The sequence below is a fragment of the Mercenaria mercenaria genome, chromosome 16, assembly GCF_021730395.1.
Source record: "Mercenaria mercenaria strain notata chromosome 16, MADL_Memer_1, whole genome shotgun sequence".
Taxonomy (NCBI): Eukaryota; Metazoa; Mollusca; class Bivalvia; order Venerida; family Veneridae; genus Mercenaria; species Mercenaria mercenaria.
In genome coordinates, this window is record NC_069376.1 from 16,913,822 (window position 1) to 16,940,680 (window position 26,859).

General features: G+C 34.3%; 2 protein-coding genes across 2 annotated transcripts in view; one reads left to right on the top strand and one right to left on the bottom strand.

Moving 5' to 3' along the window:
- The window catches only part of LOC123540439 (phosducin-like protein 3), a 478,889-nt gene that overhangs the window by 135,894 nt on the left and 316,136 nt on the right, over positions 1–26,859 (top strand). The window lies entirely within an intron of this gene.
- The window catches only part of LOC123540231 (NADH dehydrogenase [ubiquinone] flavoprotein 1, mitochondrial-like), a 32,656-nt gene that overhangs the window by 2,870 nt on the left and 2,927 nt on the right, over positions 1–26,859 (bottom strand). Inside the window, exons 2-12 of the mRNA XM_045325068.2 lie at positions 20,281–20,354; positions 18,050–18,139; positions 17,199–17,347; positions 15,989–16,122; positions 15,070–15,134; positions 12,264–12,368; positions 10,614–10,739; positions 9,824–9,889; positions 9,137–9,303; positions 8,554–8,707; positions 449–503 (exon numbers count right to left, since the gene is read on the bottom strand). Coding sequence (XP_045181003.2) covers positions 449–503; positions 8,554–8,707; positions 9,137–9,303; positions 9,824–9,889; positions 10,614–10,739; positions 12,264–12,368; positions 15,070–15,134; positions 15,989–16,122; positions 17,199–17,347; positions 18,050–18,139; positions 20,281–20,354 — 1,185 coding nt within the window. The remainder of the gene's footprint in view (positions 1–448; positions 504–8,553; positions 8,708–9,136; positions 9,304–9,823; positions 9,890–10,613; positions 10,740–12,263; positions 12,369–15,069; positions 15,135–15,988; positions 16,123–17,198; positions 17,348–18,049; positions 18,140–20,280; positions 20,355–26,859) is intronic.

Consider the following 26,859-nt stretch of genomic DNA (forward strand, 5'->3'; position numbering starts at 1 on the left):
GAATTCATATCCCCATGCAATTGCTGTTTTGACTAAAACCACGAAATTTCATGCCCATGAAATTAATTACTAGTAATTTCACAGTACCTTTAATGTTTATGAAGTTATGCTCTTGACACGAATTATGACAGACGGACAGATGCACGCGTCACCACATACGTCTTTTTTTCAAAATGGGCTTATAAAAATTGCAACACTGTAACATGTCATGGCTGACCAGAATGCAGAATAACTCATGTGATTGCTGTTATGTGCTACACTTCAACTTAATGTAGAATCAAAATCCCTACACTTATATTATTTTAATTTTCTTAAAGCAATGCTAAATAACTGTGTATATCTTGCAAACTATTTTGCTTGTTATTTCAAATGTTAAAGATTAAATAGGACACCCCTCATACTTTGTATCTGAGAATATAATGAGAACAATCAGATATAAAAACATTACCAAATCTATTCATCATTGTTAACATCCAGTTACAGCCTTCTCTACATGGAGTACACTGCAAAACAAAGAAATACAACAATTCAATCATGTTTAGGTATATGTGCATACATACTCATTCCAGCACTTCTATTTCCACCACAATCATCAAACTTTGGGAGTTTACTACAGCAAATTGCTAATGTCATCAATATGCCACTTCTATAAATCATATTTTATATGTTATACTTACATAACTAGTCTTAAGTAACCTTTTTTATCATCCTCAACACTATGCTTAAACATTAAACACTGTTAAAATGTTTAGTTTACATTTGTTTGTTTTAGCTCGATTGTGAGGAAAACTTCAAGCTTATTTGAACCATTCTCCAGTCCACTTCCTGGAATACCCAGTACTGGTGTCATATGAGAAGTCATGGTCGCGACCCCAGTTACAAACAAACAAACAAACAAATCTTTATTGTGATTTAGGCCTCCGGCCCATACACCATCAATCATATACATTATATACATATATACAAACATAACATTTACATACAACAACTCTTATAAGGAATAATGAAGTAAATATTAACTATTTATATCACTCATGTCATAAAAAGCATTTATTTTGAGAAAGAGGTTTGTACATAATTTCTAACTTTTTAAAGCTTCAATACATGCCTGTCCATGTATCTTGCCGAAACGAAATAAAGAAAAGACATGGACAGAATAGATTAATATCTGTACCTTTGTTACTATGCCCAACTATCAGCCTTGTCAAGGCAAGACCAATATCTTGGCTATAATGAAAGTAATGCTTTTCCATAAAATAAAACTTATACAAAATATAAATACAATAGTTATGGCATATGTAAAACATACAACACAAAATTTAAACTATCTCTATCTCAGACAGCCGTAACTTTAAAGCATTATATATATAAACTGCAGTATTTTTAATAATATTTTCATTTTTGGAAGCCAACAAAATATTAAATTTATGAACATTTGGATTTTCATAGAATTTTTTTGGTATGTATTTTTCTCGAAGTGTTTTATACAAAGGACAAACTAATATAAAATGACATTCATTTTCAACAACATTTTTGCAATAAAAACAAAATCTCCTGTCTCTGTCTATACCAAAATAACGACCTTGTTCAATCATTAGCGGATGTGAGGATATTCTCAAAGTACTGAAAGCATATCTATATTTCTTAATATCTAATATATCAAGATAAGGTTCATACATAAAGGTTGTTTTAAAGTGCCTATAAGAGATCAACTTGGCATTATTATTACATTCTTCCGACCATTCTTGTAAATATTGATCTTTTAATCGCTGCACATACTGGCATACAAATAATTCAGGGTTCTGACAATTCTGATTTTCCCAAATATACCCAAATCCATTTCTGTATAAATTTAATCTTACATTCGTTACCCAATTTTGGTAACCAATACTATCATAATAATATAACATCTGATAACATTTCTTAACATATCTATAATCAGGCATATTTATTATCCTGAGCCAATACCTTATACAACGTTTTGATGCTATAACATGCATAGGATATCTTTCACAATCACCAGCAACAGCTGCATTACAAGATTTAAGAGGAACTGACATAAACCGTTTACAAGCATACATTTGTACCTTTTCAATTTCATACATATAATTTAAACCCCATATTTCAGATCCATATAACAATATTGGGGCTATTTTAGCATCAAACAACTTAAAAAATGTAGTTTTCGTCATAGGCATTAAATGATTCAAAGATGATAAAAGAGACACTAAGATCCTTTTTGCTTTACAAGCCATATGATCAGACATTTTATACATAGAAAGTTTACTGCTAAAAAATAAACCTACATAACAAAAACCGTTAACTACTTGGATTTTCTCCCCATTATATAACCATTTTTCATGTCTTGATAGATGCCCACCATTCTTACAGACAATTATTTTTGTTTTCTGAATATTTACACACATTTTCCATTCATGACAATAATTAGATAGTATATTTAACTGTTGTTGCAGACCATTTACTGTATCTGCAGTTAGAGCAACATCATCAGCAAACAGTAACATTAAGATCTGAATCATATCTGGAGTTAATTGTATACCAGAGAGGCCACTTTCATCCATAGCAACATATAATTCATTTATAAATAATGAAAAAAGAACAGGGCTTAAATTACAGCCTTGACGTAGCCCAATAGGGCAGTCAAATATGTCACTACACACAGTTCTGTTTCTTACACAGGCCTTAACTGAATTATATATACTTTTTATAGAATCTAGAAGGTGTCCTTTGACACCATATTTTGACAAGACAGAGAACATTTTTGGCCTATCTACACTATCAAATGCTTTTTTAAAGTCAATAAAAGCAACATATAGCTTTCTTCCTTTTCTGCATAAATGCTTGTTTGCAAGTGAATATAAAATAAAACCATTATCTATTGTTGAGTACCCAGAGCGAAATCCAGCTTGTGCTTCTGTGATTTTGCTATAAGCATTAGTAAAAAATGTTAGTCTTTTATTTAAAATACTCACATATATTTTACTCAAAATTTGTAGTAATGTTATTCCTCTGTAATTGTCAGGGTTATCTATTGGTCCCTTTTTGTATACAGGTATTAGGACAGATACTGACCAATTTTCAGGAAAAACATTACTCACAAAAATTCTATTAAAAAGTTTGCGCAAATAAGGTAACAATACATTCACTGTAGTAATAAAATGCTCAGGTATCAAAAGACCAGCGGAGGATTTATTTCTCTTCAATTCATTTACAGCATAAATAATTTCTTCATCAGCAATTTCACCATTGAACAATACATTTTCAGAATCATCAGTGAATTCCAAATTTTCATTTTCATCAATATAATCATCAACACTGATATCATCGCTATTTTGAAAACCGGACTGAAAAACTGACTCAAAATGTGCTTGCCAATCTGCAGTTGCAATTTTAGGAATTGTATTTGGTATATTCTGTGAAGATTTAATTTGACTCCAAAATTTCTTTGAATCTCGGACAGATGATGTAATAGTGTTAAGATTATTTCTATAATATTCATGTTTCTTTGCTTTACAAACTCTATTAAATGTTTTTTTACTTTCTATGTAAGAAGTCAAATCATTAACATCTTTACTATATCGGAACTTCCTCAACAATTTATTTTTTACATTTCTGTTTTTTACACACTCATTATCAAACCATTTATTCTTATTACACTGTCTTTTACATTTTTTTACTCTTTTCATTTCTTTACAATTTTCTAAAATAAGACATTCAAAATTTGTTATGATATCGTTTATATCTGCTGACATGTGATGTCTGACAACTTTCTATCTAGTGAATCAAAATCGCCATTAAGAACACTATTTTCAATATTTTCATAGTACCTTTGCTCCTCATCTTTGCTATAAAATTTATAGAAAGTTGAATCTGATTGAGTGTTCTCTTGACAAATATTGTCATTCACTGTATTTCTGTTTTGTGTACATAATGAACATGTTACAGGTAGATGCTTAAAATTAGACATAGCATCAACACTAAAGTTACACATATTTATAAATATAGCTTTAGATGCAACAAAATAGTCTATAACGCTACATCCTACAGAATCAATAAATGTGAAATCACCTTTATAAGCATCTTTATCAACCCTCCCATTCAGAATTGAAACACCATATGTTTTGCAAAAGGCTATTAATTCTTGTCCTTGTTTATTTATAACTTTGTCACAGGACACTCTGTTTGTAGTAATTGTATCATTAAGAATATTAGAATATTCTTGAAATAATGGTACATTTTTGTCTGACAATACAAAATCATCCAGCTCTGCAGTACGAGCATTAAAATCACCACATAAAATAAGGTCAAATTCATGTAGATTCTCCATATTAATAATTTCATTTTCAAGGCTCTGTAGTCCAGACTCTGACTTATTGTCATAGAAAGGTGATCCAACTGGTGGAAAATATATACACGCATATAAGAGTTTCTTCTCAAACTCAATTACATGTTTATCTATTTCTAATATTACGCCATACTGAAAATCCTGGCTAACTTGTTTAACATATTTAGCCATATAGTCCCTAATCAAAACAATTACACCACCCATATTCCGACCACCTCTTTTAGATTTTATGGCTGGACATATAAATATTTTAAAATCATTAAAATATGGAATCACTTTCTGCACATCAGTTTCCCACGTTTCAATAAAACCAATGATATCAAACTTCTGGCAATACTTTATGAAATCAGCATCTGTCAGTTTGTTAGATAAGCCTTCTACATTCCACTCTAGAAAGGAAAGTTTTTTAAGATTGGTAGTAGGTATAAGGCCTTGACCTGATTCCTAGATATCAGTACTTATACTTCCATGTTTTTGGTTTGTATTCTCAATTACTGAGTTTATACTTATATCAGATCCACTTTTGGAGATTTTGCGCACGCCCCGTTTAAATATTCGAGTTTTAAATGCATCATGAGTTTCATCAGTATCATCTGTTATTATTTGTAGCCGCCCACCTTTGTAATAAGCTTTTTGTCCCTTGGCTCTCAATGATTTCAAAACTGTACGCTGTCTTATTGTTAGGTCATTTGAAATTCGAATTCCGTTATCCCTCAGCTCATCACGACCGTTAAACATTTTCAATTTCAGGCTGAAATCACCAAGTTTTATAAGCACCATACGTGGTTCATCATTATCAGTTTCACCATATCTCTTTGCAAATTTGATTTCTTTTTTATCAATACTTTTATCTGGACAGGCAATATCAAGAGCATTACTTTTGACAAATGACTTTAAGGTATCTGTATTTTCATTTACTTGTTCCGGAAGACCAAATATACGCAGGGAGTTCTTACGTTGTTCAGCTTCTAATTTATCTACCTGTTCCTCAAGCTTTTCGCATTTGTCGCAATGGTTATCAAATTTCATATCAAGAGCATCTAAATCATTGGTTACTAATTCATTTCCATATTCTGTATTGTAAAGCCTGTTTTCAATTTCGACCACCTTATGCTCTAACATAGATTGCTTTTGTTCAACCTCTTCGACCCTAGATTTCACAGAGGATATTTCGGCTTTAACATTCAATAATTCAGATTTCACTGATAGGATCTCGCTTTTAACTTCACTTATTTCTTTAGAAGTTTTAGAGTTGGAAGCTGCAATAGCGTCTAGAATGGTCTGTGTTTCTGAAGATGGCCCTGGGTTTAACTCGACATCAGATGCTAAGAGGAGTAGACGTTCAATAAAAAAGGCATACATGCTTGTAAACATGTCACCCTCTGCACTGTACATATCCAAGCTGGTTCCGTAGTTGGTGCAAATACGAGTCTCAGAAGGAATTTTCGAGCAATTATCAATACCAACAGCATCATTAAAGTTGATGCTCTGACTGGCCAGCATTGCATATTTATACCCTAGCAGTGATACCAAGATCACAATACAAGAAGAAAAAACTCGCACATAAATGTCTGATGATTTGGTGTAAGGATTGTATACATATTTCTGTAAATGTTTACGACTATTTTTATAAGCATGATGACGACCACCTCCAAAGAACCCAATCCTTGCTCGATACAAAGAGATATCTATTCCCATAACTAAGTTTGACAGTTTTTGATTACCATATATTCTATGCCCTCTAGGTGTCCTAAAATTTCACATTAATCCATACACAATGGAACACAATGAAACATAATTGATGGATTAGTTGGTACACTTGAATTGTTAGTGAACATTTTTCCAATAGCAGTCTATTATATCTATTATTCTCTATTGTTCTTCAGAAAATTGGTAATTTCTCATTTAATAAGACACTTGCATCAAAATAGATTTTCTCATCACATAGTCCATACATTCACTATTCTTTAGATATATTTTTTAATAGAAACTATACACAGATATATCCAAAAAACACTCTAATGTCCAGAACACATGAAAACAACTTCTCACACTTCTACCCTCAATAACAAATTATTATGAATTAACATGTTACATGTATGCTTGAACCCAAGACCCCTGGATTAAGTGGCTGACACTTTATCGACTAGACCAACTCTCCTCTTATAATGTTTGACCTTGTATTACACTGTAATATGGTGGTGGGCACTGGCACCAGACCAGAAAGAAAATGCCACTGTACATGTTATACACTACCACTATGTACACTATAAGAATCATGGTCATGAATGAGAAAATATACTTACCCATTTCCATCGCGCATGTCTTGCCTGAAATGCTCAGTTCGGTAAATGGGTACCGTACATATTGAACAAGTGCATAAGTTTAATCGTGCACTAGTCTAACTGTCTCAATATTTCATATCACAGAGACACTCTATATACTTTATGCTTTTGTCAATGTTACAGAAAAAACAAAGATGAACTTATGGAGTAAGCTTCCTGTCAATACGACATGGTCGTGTGCACAAGTTAGGCGAAATGACAACAAATAGAAACAAAATGTAAAAAATTCACAGTTACACGATAAATTAGAAATGATAAATGAAAGTCATCTTAGAAATGATTTTGAATTTGAAATGATACAGTGGTACACATTTGTGTTGTTTATACAATGCACATTGCACATCTATGTTGCATATACACAATCTAGTATACACATGTTGTTAAATGATGACTGACATACATATCCATATCAGCCATGCAGAATCATTGTGTCATCTTGGTCGGAACTTAATTATGGGAGTTCATCAAAGTTTTTCTGTAATGCTGACAAAGTGTCTCTGCCATATGAAATATTGAGGTAATGTGACTGGTGCATGATGCAAAATTAATTACCACTTGTTCAGTATGCATAGTACCCATTTACTGAACTCTGTTTTGGGTGAGAAAAGCGTGATTAACAAGAGCTGGTGCATTTTTTCATTCATTCTAGGTTGTTATAGAATACCTAGCGATAGGGTATAACTGGTGCACGACACTTCGTCGAAAGACACTTGGTCGAATATGACACTTCGCCGAAGATGAAACATGGTCGGATCCGACACTTAGCCGAATCAACACTTGGTCTAATTTTCATATAAAGTACAACACTTGGTCGAAATTGTTACCTCTGACAAAGGTCTTTATGATGAAAATTGACTGTATTATCGGCTTACGTTTACTGTTTACTCAGTGCGTAAATAACCATAATTGATTAGAAACGTGTTATTTGGTGAACAAAGTTCTTTTGAATTCAACTGGAGAAGCCTATGGGTAAGTATAATTATAATTTTAGTTTCAGTATATTTGTTATGGTATGTTATTGTAAAGTGTAAAGTGTAAAAGCAAACAAGTAATGGAGGAAAAGCCTGAATATTTTCAGCAACCATTTGGAAGGCTGGCATCGGAGATTCAAGTCAATAGTGGACAAGCACCATCCAAACATATTCGAGTTTATTGATAAACTGCAAGGGGAACACGCTAGAACGGAAATGATTATTCAGCAGCTGATAGGTGGCGGAGCTCCCCAGGAAGCGAGACCAAAGGTATGTTAAATTCACATGATAATAAGTTGGAAATAATTTGGAAACATTTATAAATAAACTTATAATTTAAATTTATAACTAAATGTCTGGAAACTGAATCTGAATCTTTCATACTTACATTTCAGATCAAAAAGATGAACGAGAAGGTACAGAGAGTGGTACAGGACTTTGGGAAACGATCGTCTGAAGAATTTCTGAGAGGAATAGCATATAACATAAGATACTGAATAAAGAGACTGTAAAGAGACTGTAACTCGATTAATCTACCTGATCGATTTTGTTATAAATCAAGCACGGTTTAATAAAAGTGTTTCCGCTTTCTTTTCTCGTTCAATATTGTAAGTACTCCTATTCCGATTTTTTTAGACCAACTTTCTACCAAATTCGACGAGTATGTAACTTCGACTATGTGTCGTATATGGCAAAGAGTCGGATTCGACAGTGTCAAGTTCGGCAAAGTGTCGTATTCGACGAGGTGTCTTTCGGCGAAGTGTCGTACACTCCCAATAACATGTAGTGTTTTTTTTTCCCTGATGCCAGTATGTACTTTTTAAAAAAAACTTCTTACTCTGTTATTACTTTTAAACTGAGAAACATCTACCTGTCCACAGCTTTCATGTTTGTAAAAATGAGCCAGTCTTGCTATAGATCTGATAACATCCGACTGTTTGTTGATAACAGTGATAGCAGCTGTTCCTAAACCAGTCTGAGCTTCAATCAGGGCATCAAAATCCATTAATACATCATCACATACACTGAAATATAGATCAGGGCATCAAAATCCATCAATACATTATCACATACACTGAAATATAGATCAGGGCATCAAAATCCATCAATACATTATCACATACACTGAAATATAGATCAGAGCACCAAAATCCATCCATACATCATCACATACACTGAAATACTTATAGATCAGGGCAACAAAATCCATCAATACATAATAACATACACTGAAATGGACGGAGAGATATCACAATAGTTCCTCCTGAGCTGGTTGTGCTCCTGTGATCTAACAGTTTAGTACTTCAAAGAATACATGAGAGAGCTCATCAAAAACAGCTCAGAGAAATAATTTTATAGATCTTAATAATCATTCCATCTCCTTATTTATAAACTGGTAGATTATTAATCGTAACACTTCAAAGAAGAAAATGAAAAGTGGAGAATCCACTTACGATTTAGGTATAAGAGGTGTTGAGGATCCTCCAGGGATAACGGCTAACAGATTATCCCAGCCTCCGATAACACCACCAGAATGGCGCTCTATCAGCTCTCGTAGTGGAATAGACATCTCCTCCTCTACAGTACATGGGTTGTTTACTTGTCCAGATATATTGAACAACTGCAAAGTATATACACACAAATTTTAACATGCATTTCAAATGCCGATTAAATGTTAACTTTTGTAAGTATACTTTAGTTCATACAAATTCTGTTAATTTAGCTTAATCATCAAGATATGGTCCGCACCATCAGAAAACCAACATAGTGCGTTTGCGACCAGCATGGATCCAGACCAGCCTGCGCATCCGTGCAGGCTGGCCAGGATCAATGCTGTTTGCTTTCAAAGCCTATTGCAATTAGAGAAACCGTAAGTGAACAGCATGGATTCTGACCAGACTGCGCGGATGCGCAGGCAGGTCTGGATCCATGCTGATCGCAAACGTACAATGTTGGTTTTCTCATGGTGCGGCTCAATTATGAATATTGCTTTGACTGTCACATGTTAAGTTGCTTTTAACTCAAAGCTAAGATAAATGCATTTTTAAATACTTACAAAAATTTTAGCACGTCGGCTAATACACTTTTTATAGCGTAAGAGTAAAGAATTTAAAAAGGGACAGAGTACCAGTCTATATTACCTTTGTTCCTCTGTTTCTTTCACGTCCAAATGAAGCAAACCAGTCTCCTCCCCTTCTACATATAGCCTGAAATAAATACATACAGTCCCAATATTACGCTCAGCTTATACATGTATACTAGATACATTTTTTACATGCAGTAATTCCTGCTGGACCTGATTTTTCTGTAAGTGATATATGTCTTATGCTTATCACGATAAATCAACAATTAGTCCTTTATTTTACTGAACTATCTAATTGTATATTTTGATAGACTCCAAAAAAATCAGTGTTCATTTCTGATTCATGTTCAGAACATGCTAAAACCTTCTCAGAACTAGGTCTTAAGTTAAACAAGAGCTGTCAGAGGACATCAACAGCTATTCAACAGAATTGTTACTAAAGACAGTAAACTTTATGAACACTTAAGTCCAAGAAAGGGGAGTAATTTTGTATACATGCAAAACAGAGTTATGGAACATGTGCAATGCATGTCAGATCACCATAGTGGACCAGTGTGTGTGGTTTCAATCTATTCCCATTGGTGAGTACTGAGATACCAGCGTACATACAAAAACTTCAAATAACCAAATCAGGATGCCGATGCAGACAAATGTGCAATTGCAACAGGTCTACCTATTCCTTGAATTTGAGCCTGGAAGTCAAGCCATAAATCCTCTCAAGGTAAGGATCCAACAAGCTAACACATACAGAGAAATCATGCATTTTCTCCTGCCACCCCTCCTCCCATCTCCACCCAAAAGTTCATACTACTGCTAACAGTTAATCAAGAAGTAAAAGGTATACTTACTGGAGCCACAGCCACTGTTTCAACATTTGCAACAGTAGACGGACAACCAAACAGTCCAACTTCAGCAGGAAATGGTGGCTTAAGTCTCGGTTTTCCTTGCTTTCCTTCTAGAGATTCTATTAAGGCCTGAAATTATGCACCATGAACATTTTAATTTAATAGTACAAAAATGTAACTGAAATTTGGAAAAAAAAACAAAATAAATAAAAACCAAACAAACAAATGAAAACGTTTTTCTCTGAACTATTTTTCAAAAATACACCAAGTTCATAAAAAAATCTTTCTCAACTGTAATGTAAGAGCTTTCAATAATTTAGTATACCATTTCTCATTTTTTATAGAAAAGATAAAGTATGGACAAATACTAGTTGGTATGATAACATTTAAGAAATGAAATTATTTTTTTCGGTGTTCATGTGAAATAAACAACAGAATAGTATCAGCAAATCCATGAACCACTAGCGCAATTCATGTTTAATTTGCCGATCCTATTCTGCTGTTCATTTCGCATGAGCACCAAAAAAAATAGTTTCAGTTCTTATATTAACATTATATTTCCTTTCCATTTGTAAACAAGATAATATTATAAATTGCACATATTTTGTGGCGTTTAACATTAAAATCAGCTTCCCTGCCATTCTGTTCAACACACAGAATAACTACGACATCAACTAGGGAACGTTCTCCCTGACTATACACAGACGTCGTCAAAACAGCGGTCGGTTATCACTAAGCAGCAATGACGTAAATTTCGTGCCTTTCCTTTTGCTGTTCATACGAAATGAACATTATAATTTTCAATGGAAAAGAATAGGGCGAATGTAAATATTACTTAATAAACTTGCCCATTTGTATTTTAATCAGTTAAGCTCTTTATTCTCCTGAAAACAAGTTCACCATCAATAAGAAATATTCAAACACAAGGACTATTGAAAATCTTGTCAAAATCAGTCAGTATTTAACACAATAAAAGTATCTCGGAGTATAGTTTTCCAAAAAAAAAAATCTGTCAAACTGTGATCAAGGTTATCATCACTTTGTTAGATTATATTTCAAATTAAGCTCTTACAGTGTTAACTTATGCCTTTGAAATAATTCACATTTCATTTTTTTTCTTCTCTACAATATTTAGAAATGACTATCAACCATTAGTACTAGGCAACAGTATAAATATCACCCTATGAATAAACACCAATCACAAAGCATTGTAGCATTCAAATGAAAAGCAAATTATGCTTGTTAGGCAGAACAGGCTATTTTCAATGAACTCTAGTAATTATATAAGAGACAAATGAGCCGTGCCATGAGAAAACCAACATAGTGGGTTTGCGACCAGCATGGATCAAGAACAGCCTGCGCATCCGCACAGTCTGGTCAGGATCCATGCTGTTTGCTTTCAAAAACTGTTGTTATTAGAGAAACCATTAGCGACCAGCATGGATCCTGACCAGACTGCACGAATGCGCAGGCTGGTCTGGATCCATGCTGGTCGCAAACTCACTATGTTGGTTTTCTCATGGCACAGCTCAAATAGTTAACACGAAGACAAATTTCAGTTTTCTTTACAAAGATGTTAGCACAAGCTATGCAGTGATCACAAATGTCAAAGCAATACAACCAAGAAATAATTTACATAAAGATAAATCTTACTGTTTCTTCTCCACAGATGTAGGCACCAGCTCCACGATGAACATAAATGTCAAAGTCATACCCAGTCCCACAGGCATTTTTTCCTATCAAACCATTGTCATAGGCCTAAAACAAAAACATCAAAAATATACAGAATAAATGAAATCTAAAAGGTAACGAAACGAAATGACTAGTGCATGAAACTGCAGTTTAAGTACAATAAGATATACTTATTCTGAAGAAAAATGTTACAAAGATTAATATGGGGAATTAATATGGGGGAAGTCTCAAATACGTAATCATTTTTTGATAAGTATTTCAAGACAAGAGGACCATGATGGTCCTGAATCGCTCACCTCTTCCCACATGATCCAGTTTTGAGTATGACGTCGTTTTTTCTATTATTTGACATAGTGACCTAGTTTTTGAGCTCATGTGACCCAGTTTGGAACTTGACCTAGATATTATCAAGATAAAAATTCTGACCAATTTTCATGAAGATCCATTGAAAAATATGGTCTCTAGAGAGGTCACAAGGTTTTTCTATTATTTGACCTATATACCTAGTTTTTTAAGGCACGAGACCCAGTTTCAAACTTGACCTAGATATCATCAAGGTGAACATTCTGACCAATTTTCATGAAGATCCATTCAAGGGTATGGCCTCTAGAGAGGTGACAAGGTTTTTCTATTACAAGACCTACTGACCTAGTTTTTGATCGCAGTTGACCCAGTTTCAAACTTAATCTAGATATCATCAAGATAAACATTCAGACCAACTTTCATACAGATCCCATGAAAAATATGGCCTCTAGAGAGGTCACAACGTTTTTTCATTATTTGACCTACTGACCTACTTTTTAAAGGCACGTGACCCACTTTCGAAAATGACCTAGATATCATCAAGATGAACATTCTGACCAATTTTTATGGAGATCCATTCATAAGTATGGCTTCTAGAGAGGTCACAAGGTTTTTCTATTTTTAGACCTACTGACCTAGTTTTTGACCGCACATGACCCTGTTTCGAACTTGACCTAGATATCATCAAGATGAACATTCAGACCAACTTTCATGAAGATCCATTGAAAAATATGGCCTTTAGAGAGGTCACAAGGTTTTTCTATTATTTGACCTACTGACCTAGTTTTTGAAGGCACGTGACCCACTTTCGAACTTGACCTAGATATCATCAAGATGAAAATTCAGACCAACTTTCATACAGATCCCATGGAAAATATGACCTCTAGAGAGGTCACAAGGTTTTTCTATTATTTGACTTACTGACCTAGTTTTTGAAGGCACGTGACCCACTCTCAAACTTGACTTAGATACCATCAAGGTGAACATTCTGACCAATTTTCATGAAGATTTCATGAAATATATGGCCTCTAGAGAGGTCACAAGGTTTTTCTAATTTTAGACCTACTGACCTAGTTTTTGACCGCATGTGACCCAGTTTCAAACTTGACCTAGATATCATCAAGATGAACATTCAGACCAACTTTCATACAGATCCCATGAAAAATATGGCCTTTAGAAAGGTCACAAGGTTTTTCTATTATTTGACCTACTGACCTAGTTTTTGACGGCACGTGACCCAGTTTCGAACTTGATCTAGATATCATCAAGGTGAACGTTCTGACCAATTTTCATGAAGATCTTGTGAAATATATGGCCTCTAGAAAGGTCACAAGGTTTTTCTATTTTTAGACCTCCTGACCTAGTTTTTGAAGGCACATGACCCAGTTTCGAACTTGACCTAGATATCATTAAGTTGAACATTCTGACCAATTTTCATGAAGATTTTGTGAAATATATGGCCTCTAGAGAGGTCACAAGGTTTTTCTATTTTTAGACCTACTGACCTAGTCTTTGACCGCATGTGACCCAGTTTTGAACTTGACCTAGATATCATCAAGGTGAACATTCTGACCAATTTTCATGAAGATCTATTGAAAATTATGGCCTCTAGAGAGGTCACAAGGTTTTTCTATTTTTAGACCTACTGACCTAGTTTTTGAAGGCACGTGACCCAGTTTCGAACTTGACCTAGAATTTACCAAGATGAACATTCTGACCCATTTTCTTAAAGATCCCATGAAAAATGTGACCTCTAGAGATGTCACAAGGAAAAGTTTACGCACGGACGGACGGACGCACAGACGACGGACACCGCGCGATCACAAAAGCTCACCTTGTCACTTTGTGACAGGTGAGCTAAAAAAATGGTTTAAATTGTTTTGTCCCATTTCAAATGTTGTACAAGTTTACATACTATTTATATTTGTTGGTTGGAATATATACTTTTTAGTGGGGAAAATATGGCCAGATTTCATCCCCCACTCTACTGTAAGAGTACCACCTGTTGATGCCAAATACTCTTAATTATGTAACTGTTTAATATAACTCAATATGCAAGAAAAGAGTTATGGTTCTTGGCCTTCTTACTTACATGCTGATGATGAATATATGTATAATGTTCAAAAGCTATAGTGTTCAAGAAAAGCAGAAACTAAAAATACACCGTATGAAATACCTATTTTCTAAGGTAACAAGGACCATAATTCTGATTAAATGCACAAGAGAGTTATGTTTCTTGACCTACTTACTAACCTTCTGATAATAACAAGTGTACTAAGTTCCAAGCTATAGCTCTTATAGTATTCAAGCAACGTGGACCTAAACAAGAATTTTCTACAAAGTCGGAGTCATTGCTTTATAAACAGGTAACACATGCCGGAGGTTAAGGGACAACAGTACTTCGTATTTTCTTTTCAAAAATCAGACATGATAAAACCCTACTATCTAAATAGTATATAATTACCTCTTTCACTGCAATCTGTAAAGTGGATGCCTCATTATAGAATTCTCCTCTAATATAGATATATGCTGAAATTGGAAATAAAATACCATCAATATTACAAGTCCTCACAGAATGGTGTTTATATATAATTTATTTCATATCTTCCAGTGGTTTATAGAAATAGAATGGTAGATTACCAGTATATGTGAAATTTTTCCTATTTCATACAGTGGGATTTTTATTTGTCAGTTTTCATAAAGTAACTTACTAAAGGCAAAAAAATCTGAATTTTAGTTCACCACCAAATCAGAAATTCTTTCATACAAACCAAGCCAAAAATATAAAGAATAACACAAATATCTACAAAAACATTAAGATGTCTGCACTACGTACTAAAGATAAAAGTAGTAGAAGAATTGAACTTTTTTGATCTTACACTGAAACAAACAAATATCCTCAATTTACTTATATTTTCCAGGTATGTCGTGAAAGTGGCAGCACATCATTGCTGACTTTACTGTGTTGGTTTTCACAAAGTTAGCAGTGAAGATATTACGTACAAGTTTATTCTTAAGCCTACTGAAGCAAACTGCCAAGCCAAACATAACTGAGCCACGCCATGAGAAAACCAACTTAGTCCGTTTGCGACCACCATGGATCCAGACCAGCCTGCGCATCTGCGCAGTCTGGTCAGGATCCATGCTGTTCGCTTTCAAAGCCTATTGCAATTAGAGAAACAGCCAGCGAACAGCATGGATCCTGACGCAGGGTGGTCTGGATCCATGCTGGTCGCAAACACACTATGTTGGTTTACTCATGGTGCGGCTCAATTATTTCTTTTTAAAACAGAAAAGAAATCACAACCACAATGTCATCTAAATATCTGATTATTGGAAGTAGTCAATAAATGAGTTCCTTGTCTTACTAAAACAATACATACCAGCTCTAGCCCCCATGGCAGCCCCAGCCACTAAACATCCCTCCAGTAAAGTGTGTGGGTCATGCCTCATAATTTCCCTGTCCTTACAAGTTCCTGGTTCACTTTCATCAGCATTCACACACAAGTACTTCGGCCTGAAGTGTGATAAAAAATTAGTTAAAACAGATATGGTACCTGTATTATGAAATATAAAGTGCTTCCTTCACATACATGTCAAATCATCCCAGTAAACATTAATGTGAAGTTTCAATCCATTCCTGTAAGTGGTGACTGAGATACCAGCCTACGTACAAAAATCAGAACAAAAATTGCTATTGGAAAAGGGATATGCCAAATAGTTGTGCACCTGTTCACCGTATATAATAACATCACAGTAAACAAGAAAAGTTTCAATTATCAATTTATTTATTTATTTTGTTGGGTTTATTGTCGCACCGACACAATTTTAAGGTCATATGGCGACTTTCCAGCTTTAATGGTGGAGGAAGACCCCAGGTGCCCCTCTGTGCATATTTCATCACGAGCGGGCACCGGGGTAGAACCACCGACCTTCCGTAAGCCAGCTGGATGGCTTCCTCACGTGAAGAATTCTACGCCCCAAATGAGGTTTCGAACCCACATCGATGAGGGGCAAATGGTTTGAAGTCCACGACTCTAACCACTCGGCCATGGAGGCCCCTTTTATTAAACACGCTACTGAGATGCCAACCTTACATACAAACACTCAATAGTTCGAATAGTCATTTCCAAGTAAAGCTGTCGTAAGTTACCCATGTACCATATCTAAGTTTAGCATACAATCATATATATCAATATGACAATTTATTTAATTATGCGCATAAGGAAAGCTTAAACCTTAAAGCCGATATGCCCCACTCTCTTACATCATGCCAGAACCAGCTTCCTGAAAAAAGTACATGTAAAATGACCCCAATTGGATCTGACCTATTTCTTCCAGGCTGACACCACACGCCTAGTCTACTACAACATTACTTCTCTTAATTCTACTTACCTTGCTGAACACGACTGATTCTGCCTTTACGTCCAGTGTAGACCAAGACCAGCCTGCACATCTGTGCAGTCTCACTGGTGCTATACAGTCAATAAATTTTCAGTAAACACCCCTTCAAATGATAAATGGTACTGCCTAAAATTGAAGATGGACCAGTCCATTATTGAAATTTAGCATGGTTAGGTTAATTCTACTTACCTTCCATCACTAGGTTTATTCATGAAGCCCCATTTCATGCCAGTTGGAAAGCCTGCCCCACCTCGGCCCCTCAGACCAGATGTGACAATTTCTTTCAGGATCCAGTCAGCACCTTTCTCCACAATCTCTTTTGTTTTGTACCACACACCCTACAGATCACAGAAAAAATGTTTAGGTTTCAATAAATGAAATTGAAAGCCCAGTTTTCAGAAAAGCTGCTTTATACCTGCATGTGTTTCAGAGCAACAAAAGGTCCAGAGTTTTACATCTCACAGCTTAGAAGTAAGAAATATGGTGACTTTCCAGCATTAAATGCACCAGGTATTTGAGGTACCCTCTGGGCATTACTTCAGAAACAGTTAGCCACCTGGATAGAACCACAAACCTCCTGAAAGCCAGCAAGCTGGGTTTTTTCATATATCAAACCACGTGAGGTTTCAGGAGAGGGGCATGTAATTTGGAGACCCCCTACCAGACTTTGACTGAAGTATCTGACATGCTGTTTAAATCTCAGTCAACCAATTCTGAGTGAATAAACTGTTTGTGTTGTGTCAACGAAGTATATTTTAGCCTGCCTGGTACATTTTTCATAACCTTTCAAGACCTTTTATGAAGAGACAAAACTCAACCAGCTATGATCTAATTCTTGCTTGGTAACATTCAAGGCTTTCAAACAATCTTTTATTAGATTTGAAATTGAACAAATACACCAAATCATCACGTAGAAGTCCTCATACAAAAATACTTTATTTTGACATTTTTGTTGTAAATGAAATACAATGTAACAGCAGCATGAAAAGTCATTAAATAGAGTCAACATACTAGTAAGAAAATAAATAAACAGTACATACCCTCTGCATAGATGCTTTAAGTTTGAAGTCATGACGGCCATAAATATTCTGAAAGATTCTGTCATCGTCATGTAAAGGACCAAACTTTGTCTGAAATAAATTACATCACATTTACAGGTTATTATACTGTACTGAGAAAAATCATGCATGAATTCTGTATTGTAGCAGAAATATTGTGGGAGTATTATTCCACTAAAATACTTAAGCATAATAATGCAAATCTACTAAATTAAATTAAATATTTTTATCACATACACAGGGGTTCCAGTTGACCTGGGAGATTTTCAAGGGTCTCACACACAAAGGACACGGCATGATACTTGATATATCTACACATAATCATTATATTAAATGAATATTATGAACTTGTTAAATACTGTGAAATCATTTAATTTCGTGGGCATGAAATTTCGTGGTTTTAGTCAAAAAGGCAATTTCGTGGGGATATGAATTCGTGGATTTCAACTTACGATCATAAAATGAATGGGAATTTTACTTGTTCGTTGGGATTTAATTTCGTGGATTGACTCAACCACGAAATCCACGGAAATTAATGATTTCACAGTACCCTGAACAGAACTGACAAAACTGCTTTAAATAAAACATTTAACGCAACAACACACATTAAAATGACATGACGTAGGTTTGTGTGCTTGTTTTTGAGATACCTGCCCATAATTAAAGAGACCCATGCATTTAAAGTTAACTATAAATTCTGTAAAATGTCAATAGTTGTTATACTAGTATAACATTTTTTTCTTTAGAGGAGTAGTAACACTGTTGTTTTAAAATACTTATTCACAGGTTACCATTCATTCATGAAATGATTTTCCTTTCTGTGTACCGAGTCTATTCTACATTCAGTGATTTTTTTGCCCTTTTGGGAAAAGGTCCAGTACCGGATATACTGGGAAAAATAGCGGGGTTATTACTCAGATTAGGAATTTTTATAGTTTATTAATAACATCATTTGCTTCTTCCTTTAATTCCATGTAAATAGCATCAAACAAACTGTTTAAATGGTAAAAATCATGGTGAATGTCAATGTAAGTAAGTTTTCCTTCTGCATCATCAAAATGCAAACTTCATTTGGTCATTTGGGGAATGTTTGGATGATAATTAGGAAAAAAGATTACATTTTTCAATTAGGGGTACTTTATAAAGAAGGAAAAAAATCACTGACATTATCTGGACAAGTGATGTTATGCCATTAGTTCTTGTTTATCAAACTAACTTGCAGAACAATCTTACGCAACCAGTCTGCTACCTATCAAAATCGTTTTTTTTGTTCTAGTTTCAACCTTGCTTAATCTGCCAGATTTAGTCACGCCCCATGCTGGCAGCTTAATACAGGTTTGTGTGTATTATGCAAAGTAAGCATTGAACATACAAAAATTAGAAATTTGAGATGGTTTACTGTGAAATCATTTAAATTCGCTGGCATGAAATTTCGTGCAAACATAAAAAAGGCCTGTTTCGCGCAGGCTTTAATTCGCGCATTTTCAATTTATAAATGAAAAAAAAAAAATAATAATAGCGCGGTCTTAAATTCGCGCATCGGTTCTAGCACGTAATACGTGAAAATTCGTCCTACGTGAATAAAAATGATTTCACAGTAACATAAATTTACTCAGAAGAGTACACACACCTTTTGATAGAAGGGTTTAGAAAATAAACGGTTTACCTTTCACTGGTCAGCAAAATAATTTGAGATCATTTAACATTTACTATTTCAGAAGAGTACACACACCTTTTGATAGAAAGGGTTTAGAAAATGAAACGGTTTACCTTTCGCCAGTAAAACAATTAAAGAATCATTTCTCACCACCTCAATTAAATTAATATATTTTGAGCACTTATAGCGAAACTGCTCTATCTGCCTCTATTTCTTTATACAGATAGACCAGTTTTGCTCTAACCCCTTGATTCATGTTGTTTAAACTGGCAACAAACTATTCAGCAATACATCACTATACATAAAAATTGAGCCATGCCATTAGAAAACCAACATAGTGGGTTTGCAACTAGCATGGATCCAGACCAGCCAGCCTGCACATCAGGATCCATGCTGTTCGCTAACAGTTTCTCCAATTTCAATAGGCTTTAAAACAGCATGGATCCTGACCAGACTGCGCGAATGTGCAGGCTGGTCTGGATCCATTCTGGCCGCAAACCCACTATGTTGGTTTTCTCATGGCACAGCTCAAATACATTTTTCATAATAAAATTACCTTTTCTGGTTTCTTGGCTTCTGTTGTATTGTTTCTAATGGAGACCAGAGTTGTTGGACACAGGCTGTTCACAACTGAAATGCAGTAAAAACACTCTTTTAAAGATTGCATAATGAAAGCTGCCCCTAAGGTATAGTATTCCCACTAGGATACTGTACTGGATACACCACTGATAAATCACTTGATTCGATTAAAAATAGTCACGAATTGGATATTGGTCAACATCAGGTTTACCATTAAACAACAAATTTAAACATGTTAAAGCCCAGATAATTGCAGGGTTGTCATAAAGTAGAGAAAATGAAATTCCTTGACTTTTCCCTGACTAAACCATACTTTTCACTGACCAATAATGCCATATTTTTTGGCCTCCTCCCCTACAGTGGTCCAATCCAACCTTATATATTTATGCTCTGGAGGCAAGGGTTGCAAAGCCTTTAAGGCTTTGAATTATTTTAGACGATATTGGTAAATCTGTCACTCTGCTGAGTTTTCTCTTGTTAAACCAAAAACGGGTAAACACCTTTAGTTATGACATAGATATTGTAATGTGTATTCACCGAACTTTGGTATTAGTTACCTATCTGTAGTATCGCCTAACTATGATATTGCCTAACTGTAGTACAATGTTTACTACAGCTCAGTAATTATCTCCTGTTTATGGTGCGAATGGAGTGAGTGAGATACTTCTTAGTTCACCTTTTTCACATGCATGAACCCTTTTAACCTTTTACTAACCCGCCAAAACCTAACTTCCCGTCGAAAAAATACATTGTCCCTGCGCAGTTACGTCTTGGTCTCGGTAGTGAGAGGAAGGTCGTGAGACCCCTCTTGTTTCATATCTTAACTTGGTAGTTGGTATAATTATGCTATAAAATGATTATTTACATCTACATGGGTACCACAACCTCATTATTATCTAAATAATGGCACTACAGACGATCCTGGTAAGTTTGTTTTTCTTAAGTAATTAACTTTGCTGTAGGACCATATTTCTGTGATATTTTTATATTTGCGTGTGTAATTTGTATTAATGGAATATGTATAGAATGTCTTGTATTATGTCTTATGTATGTTTTTGTGTATTATACAGGCTTTTTATGTTTTGTGATGTTCGTCGAATAAATGTATAAACCGTGGCAATCTTCTTGATTCCCTAACCCTGGTCGACACGGTTACAGATATTTAAAAAAAATTCTTTTCATTTCTTTTTAATTTTATATCTTTTTATTTTATGTCTTTCAATTTTACATTACTTAATGAACAAAAGAGCTCACCCGCTATTAGCTATTTTGTCAATATATATTAAGCATACATTCAGACAAATTATGTGCCAACATATAAATGTATTAATTTCACAACTACATCCAATTTTTAAAGGTAGTCAGTCACATTAAAACTACATTTTTGTCATTTTTTTCACTAACAATTATGTTACAAACATGCATTTGTAAATGAATTTCAGCTAAACATTAAATGAAATTTTTGAAAAGAATAATACAAGAGTTATTATATTCATAAAGTTCATAAGACAAAGTATATTAATCAAATATATTTTTATGTTTAAAACAACTTTACCTTGATAGGAAAATGGGAATGGTATGCCAATGTTTAATCAACTGATATCTTATTCTTCGAGACAAGATGATTAACCATCTTTAAAAAAGTCACAATAATGCACATCATTGAATAAAGTTCCATGATTGAACAATCACCTCGTTAATATCACTAAATTCAACATAGGTGATAACTGAATTATCACATCATTTCTATCGCTAACATAGAACACCAGTGATTGAATTAAATTATGATCAAAGACAAGTTTGTCGCACCTTTAAACACATGAAAAGGCCTATATAATTGGATTTTAGCAGGTCTTTTTTCAGTTTGTTTTATTAAGCAAATTGACAAGTTATTTTCCTTTGGCCATTAACAGAAACAAGACAAATATGGCAAAGACATAGCATAATATACAAGAAATTTCAACAGATACATACTGGTAGATAGCAACTTGATCAACTTAATTAAAAAAAATATATATTTTCTTAACTAAGAAGCAGTTAACCCAACAAGGCTTTTCTTTCGTAGCGTGAGCAATTAAATATGGTTAATAAAGGCACACTTAAACAAGTGCACCGCCTTGCGGGTGCTGATGCTCATCTGATTTTTTTTGTGTAATAGAAATATTGTCCTACCCATGATTTTCTAAGTCTAAAAAGGGCCATCATTCTTGCAAAAAGCAGGATAGAGTTATGTTTCTTGATGTTCAGTGTCCACTTATGATGGTGAAAAACTGTTGCAAGTTTTAAAGCAATAGCTTTGATAGTTTATGAGAAAAGTTGACTTAAACATAATACTCAACCAAGAAAATGATTTTCTAAGTCCAAAAGGGGCAATAATTATTGCAAAAAGCAGGATGGAGTTATGTTGCTTGCTGTACAGGGTCAGCTTATGATGGTCAACAAGTGTTGCAAGTTTCAAAGCAATAGCTTTGATAGTTTAAGAGAAAAAGTTGACCTAAACATAAAACTTAACCAAGAAATCTGATATTTTCTAAGTCCAAAAGGGTCCATAAATCTTGCAAAAAGCAGGATGGAGTTATGTTTCTTGCTGTACAGGGTCAACTTATGATGGTGAACAAGTGTTGCAAGTTTTAAAGCAATAGCTTTGATAGTTTAGGATAAAAGCTGACCTAAACATAAAACTTAACCAAGAAAACTGATTTTCTAAGTCCAAAAGGGGCAATAAATCTTGCAAAAAGCAAGATGGAGTTATGTTTCTTGATGTACAGGGCCTGCTTATGATGGTGAACAAGTATTTTAAGTTTCAAAGCAATAGCTTTGATAGTTTAGGAGAAAAGTTGACCTAAACATAAAACTTAACCAAGAAATCTGATATTTTCTAAGTACAAAAGGGGCCATAAATCTTGCAAAAAGCAAGATGGAGTTATGTTTCTTGCTGTACAGGGTCAGCTTATGATGGTGAACAAGTATTCCAAGTTTCAAAGCAATAGCTTTGATAGTTTAGGAGAAAAGCTGACCTAAACATAAAACTTAACCAGGCAACGCCGACGCAGACGCCGACGCCGACAACCGCTCAAGTGATGACAATAACTCATCATTTTTTTTCAAAAAATCAGATGAGCTAAAAAAAGAAGATTACAATGAAAGGAATCTAAAACATTAATATAAATACATACTGAATGATGGTCTATATAGGTCGTCCGCGATATAGTCCATGTCGTGCATAACTTTTATCGGTAACCCTAAGTTTATTGACAATGAATATTGTTCATCTGCTGGTAATACTAAGACATCAAATTAACATATATTTCGAAGTAAATAGTTTCCTAGAACTTTCAAAAACAATGGTCCGGGTCATTCTAAATTGTGGTCTGGGTTGTCCCCAACGTGGTCCGGGTTGTCCCTAATTCATCATCTGTTATCCTCTACCAATGGATTTCATTGTGGATTTCCTAACAGAAATATATGCAGATTAAGTTTGGACATGACTAAGACAGCGACAGTCAAAAATTATCACGCTGTCTCGAAAGGTGAAACATCCTATTATTTGGACTTCCATTGACGATGATGTAAAGCTGGTTCAATACCCCATTAACAATTTCAAAACTTGATCTTTAACATACAACATCACAAAATACAGCTTGTTGCCTGCACAATTCTTACGTAAAGGCCTTACAATGTTTATTGTGGCAAACCCTTATATCAAACTAGGCAGTGGTTACGATTACGGTACTGTAATCCTAGCCTCCAGTTCTAGGATTACGGAAATTCCGTATTCAGTCTAGACAACCCTTTGAGGATAGACTAGGATTACGGAAGTACTTAAGAGTTATCAAATATATGTTAAGACATGCATAAATGATGTTGTAAACTAACTTATTTCAAAGAGCTATAAAAATAAATAGATTGGCAACTTGAAAGGCTTCTTTTGATGGTAAGAAACGTGTACTCTGTGTCTTAAGACTATTTCACATTAAACTAATGTTGTTTTAGAAGCTAACATGTATTTTAAATGTAGTTTTAAAGGTACAAATTGTAACTCCATGCTCGCCGATGTTTGTTTTTACTAAGATAACGCCGATTCACGCTCTGACTAGAGATCACGCGAGATTACAGCCAGTTGCCATTCTGTGTATATTTTACTTCTTTGCTTATTTCACTTAAAATAGCGAAAACGAAATAAAAAAACATATACGGATGTTGATTTCGCCCGATTCTGTACGCCCGGAATTCTAAAATGACAGGCAAAATCAAATCATAAATTGAAAGTATATCTTTGAAAATGCTTTTGAGCTATTATTAAGAATATAATTCTTCGTTTGTCTGCCAATTTTCAAACAAAAAATGATAATAAATATATTTAGCCCGGAGTTACCAGTATTGGTGGGGATAAGGATTCATCTCCTACGCATTTGTCTACACTTTGGTTAAAATCGAAATGAACTTATTTTGATATATTATTTACTTGTGCATCCTAAAGAGATCCAAAGTTTTTAAAACCAGCTTTCAATTTAAAATCAGAGCCATTTTAATAACATGACCCCTATAAGCGGTATGTCTAAATGCCGTCACCTGAATCAGTGTACTCAGAGTAGATATGGTTAAGTAATATTAAAATGGAAAAGTATGTCCAAAACATTAAAGTTATCATAAAAGCAATACTTCCTTATCATGAGAATGAATATATTTACTGGGATTTGTAATATTTGTAACAAGTAAGGTTAACCATAGCACTAGCAGCGGAAACCACCATGCAGTCTAGCCGCCATTTGCAAGCAGCAGTATAAGAGGTGGATGATGGTGACATCCTTTGTGGTTACATTCTCCAAATTGAGTGAATACAAATGAGATGCAACTATTTAACTTCAATCTTTCCATTCTGGTAAAAAAAAATAAGATTTATTTACATTGACATGTAAAACAAATTAAGGTAAAACAGTACTTTTTACAACAAAAAGATATACAGTCAGGGGTGTAACTGTTTTAAGTTATGTAACCTATTTCAATTACTTTTTCAAGCATTCTGTAACCTGTATTAGTTATAAAATATAGTTAACTCAGGTAAGTTAATTCAAAAAAAGTCTTTTTGCTGTTCTCACAAAGTGACCTTTAAAGTGAAATTAGTAGCAAACTGAGGTTAATCAAATTCTCTTTTAGTCTGAGCATGACCTGATAAGCATAATGAGATAATAATGAGATATTAAGAGTTTTATAGCTTTAAAGCTTTTGCGTAAGACTTTATCAGCCTTGCGTAAAAAATTCTACTGCACAGCTGGAAAGAATAAAGGTCAAGGATTCAAGATATAATTGCATTAGTCTCATTCAAAATGAGGAATTGGCACAGGAGGGCTTTGTAATATTTCATGATAACTGAAACAAGTTATGAAAGTTTAACCAATAACTCAAATGGGTTATAAACTGCGATAACTTGAAACAGTTACACCCCCGACTGATATAAGAAGATGAAATTTTGGGAATACCCTGTATGCTAATTCTGGGTAATGCATATTATTTTAACATATATTTATAATTTGTCAGATCTTGAAACTACATCATACAAAATATTGTCTCAAATGGTTAAAAAGTGTGAGAAGTGGAGGAGATTTTGTAATAGTGGTAAAAAGTAATAAGAAATTCATGAAAATTTACACATGGGTATCTTAAATCATCATTACTTTTTATTTAACCCTTTACCACACAGAACAGAAGCCAAAGTAACCTCTTTTACATAACACTGATAAGTGATAATCAATAATCAATAATCGGTATATGGCTGATAAAATTGACTGTCTTATCTGAACAGAGGTGTTGGCATTATTTTGTGATTACACACACTTATGTTAAAAATGGCATTATTTTAATATTTTCTGTAAGTTTGACATTATTTTTGTCAATATAAAGTTTATAGCAATTTAAATTCTCTTTCTGATGATACAAAATTTATTGTAGTTTCTCTTTGAGTTTCGAAGATATAAAGTGTTAAAGTACGGGAATATATATTTTTAGGCATAAAATTCTATTTTGGATTACTTTCACATTGAAATTCATCACGGCTACTAAACGCTAGCGCCACCACCAATTGTGGTGATAAGGAAAAGAGCTATTGACATTTCCGTGGTGCAGCTTTCGCCCGTTTGAAAATGTAAACACGTGAGTAAAATTTATATTTCATCTTAAATTTTTATTGATAAAACTTTTTTCGAAAATCGGAGAATGTAGTTCCGTGTATCAACACTTTTACTAGAGGTTGACTGTAATTTCATTAAAATATTATGCAAACTGTGGTTCCAGGAGCTTTTCTCCCGAATTTGACAGTGGCATATTTTCATATCGGCTAGTATTCGAACACCATTCCGATGATAAGACACACTGTAAAAACATACCTGCACATGCAAATCGTGTAGAACTGAATAACACGTATTCCTATACACCAAAGAATGACGAAAAACACAGTAAAAAGTTAAAACACGACTATTTTTGAAAATGGTGGCGCTATCACCCAAGTGGTGGCGCTATACAGTAGTGGTGGCGCTGTTGTATATGATTAGTGGCTGAT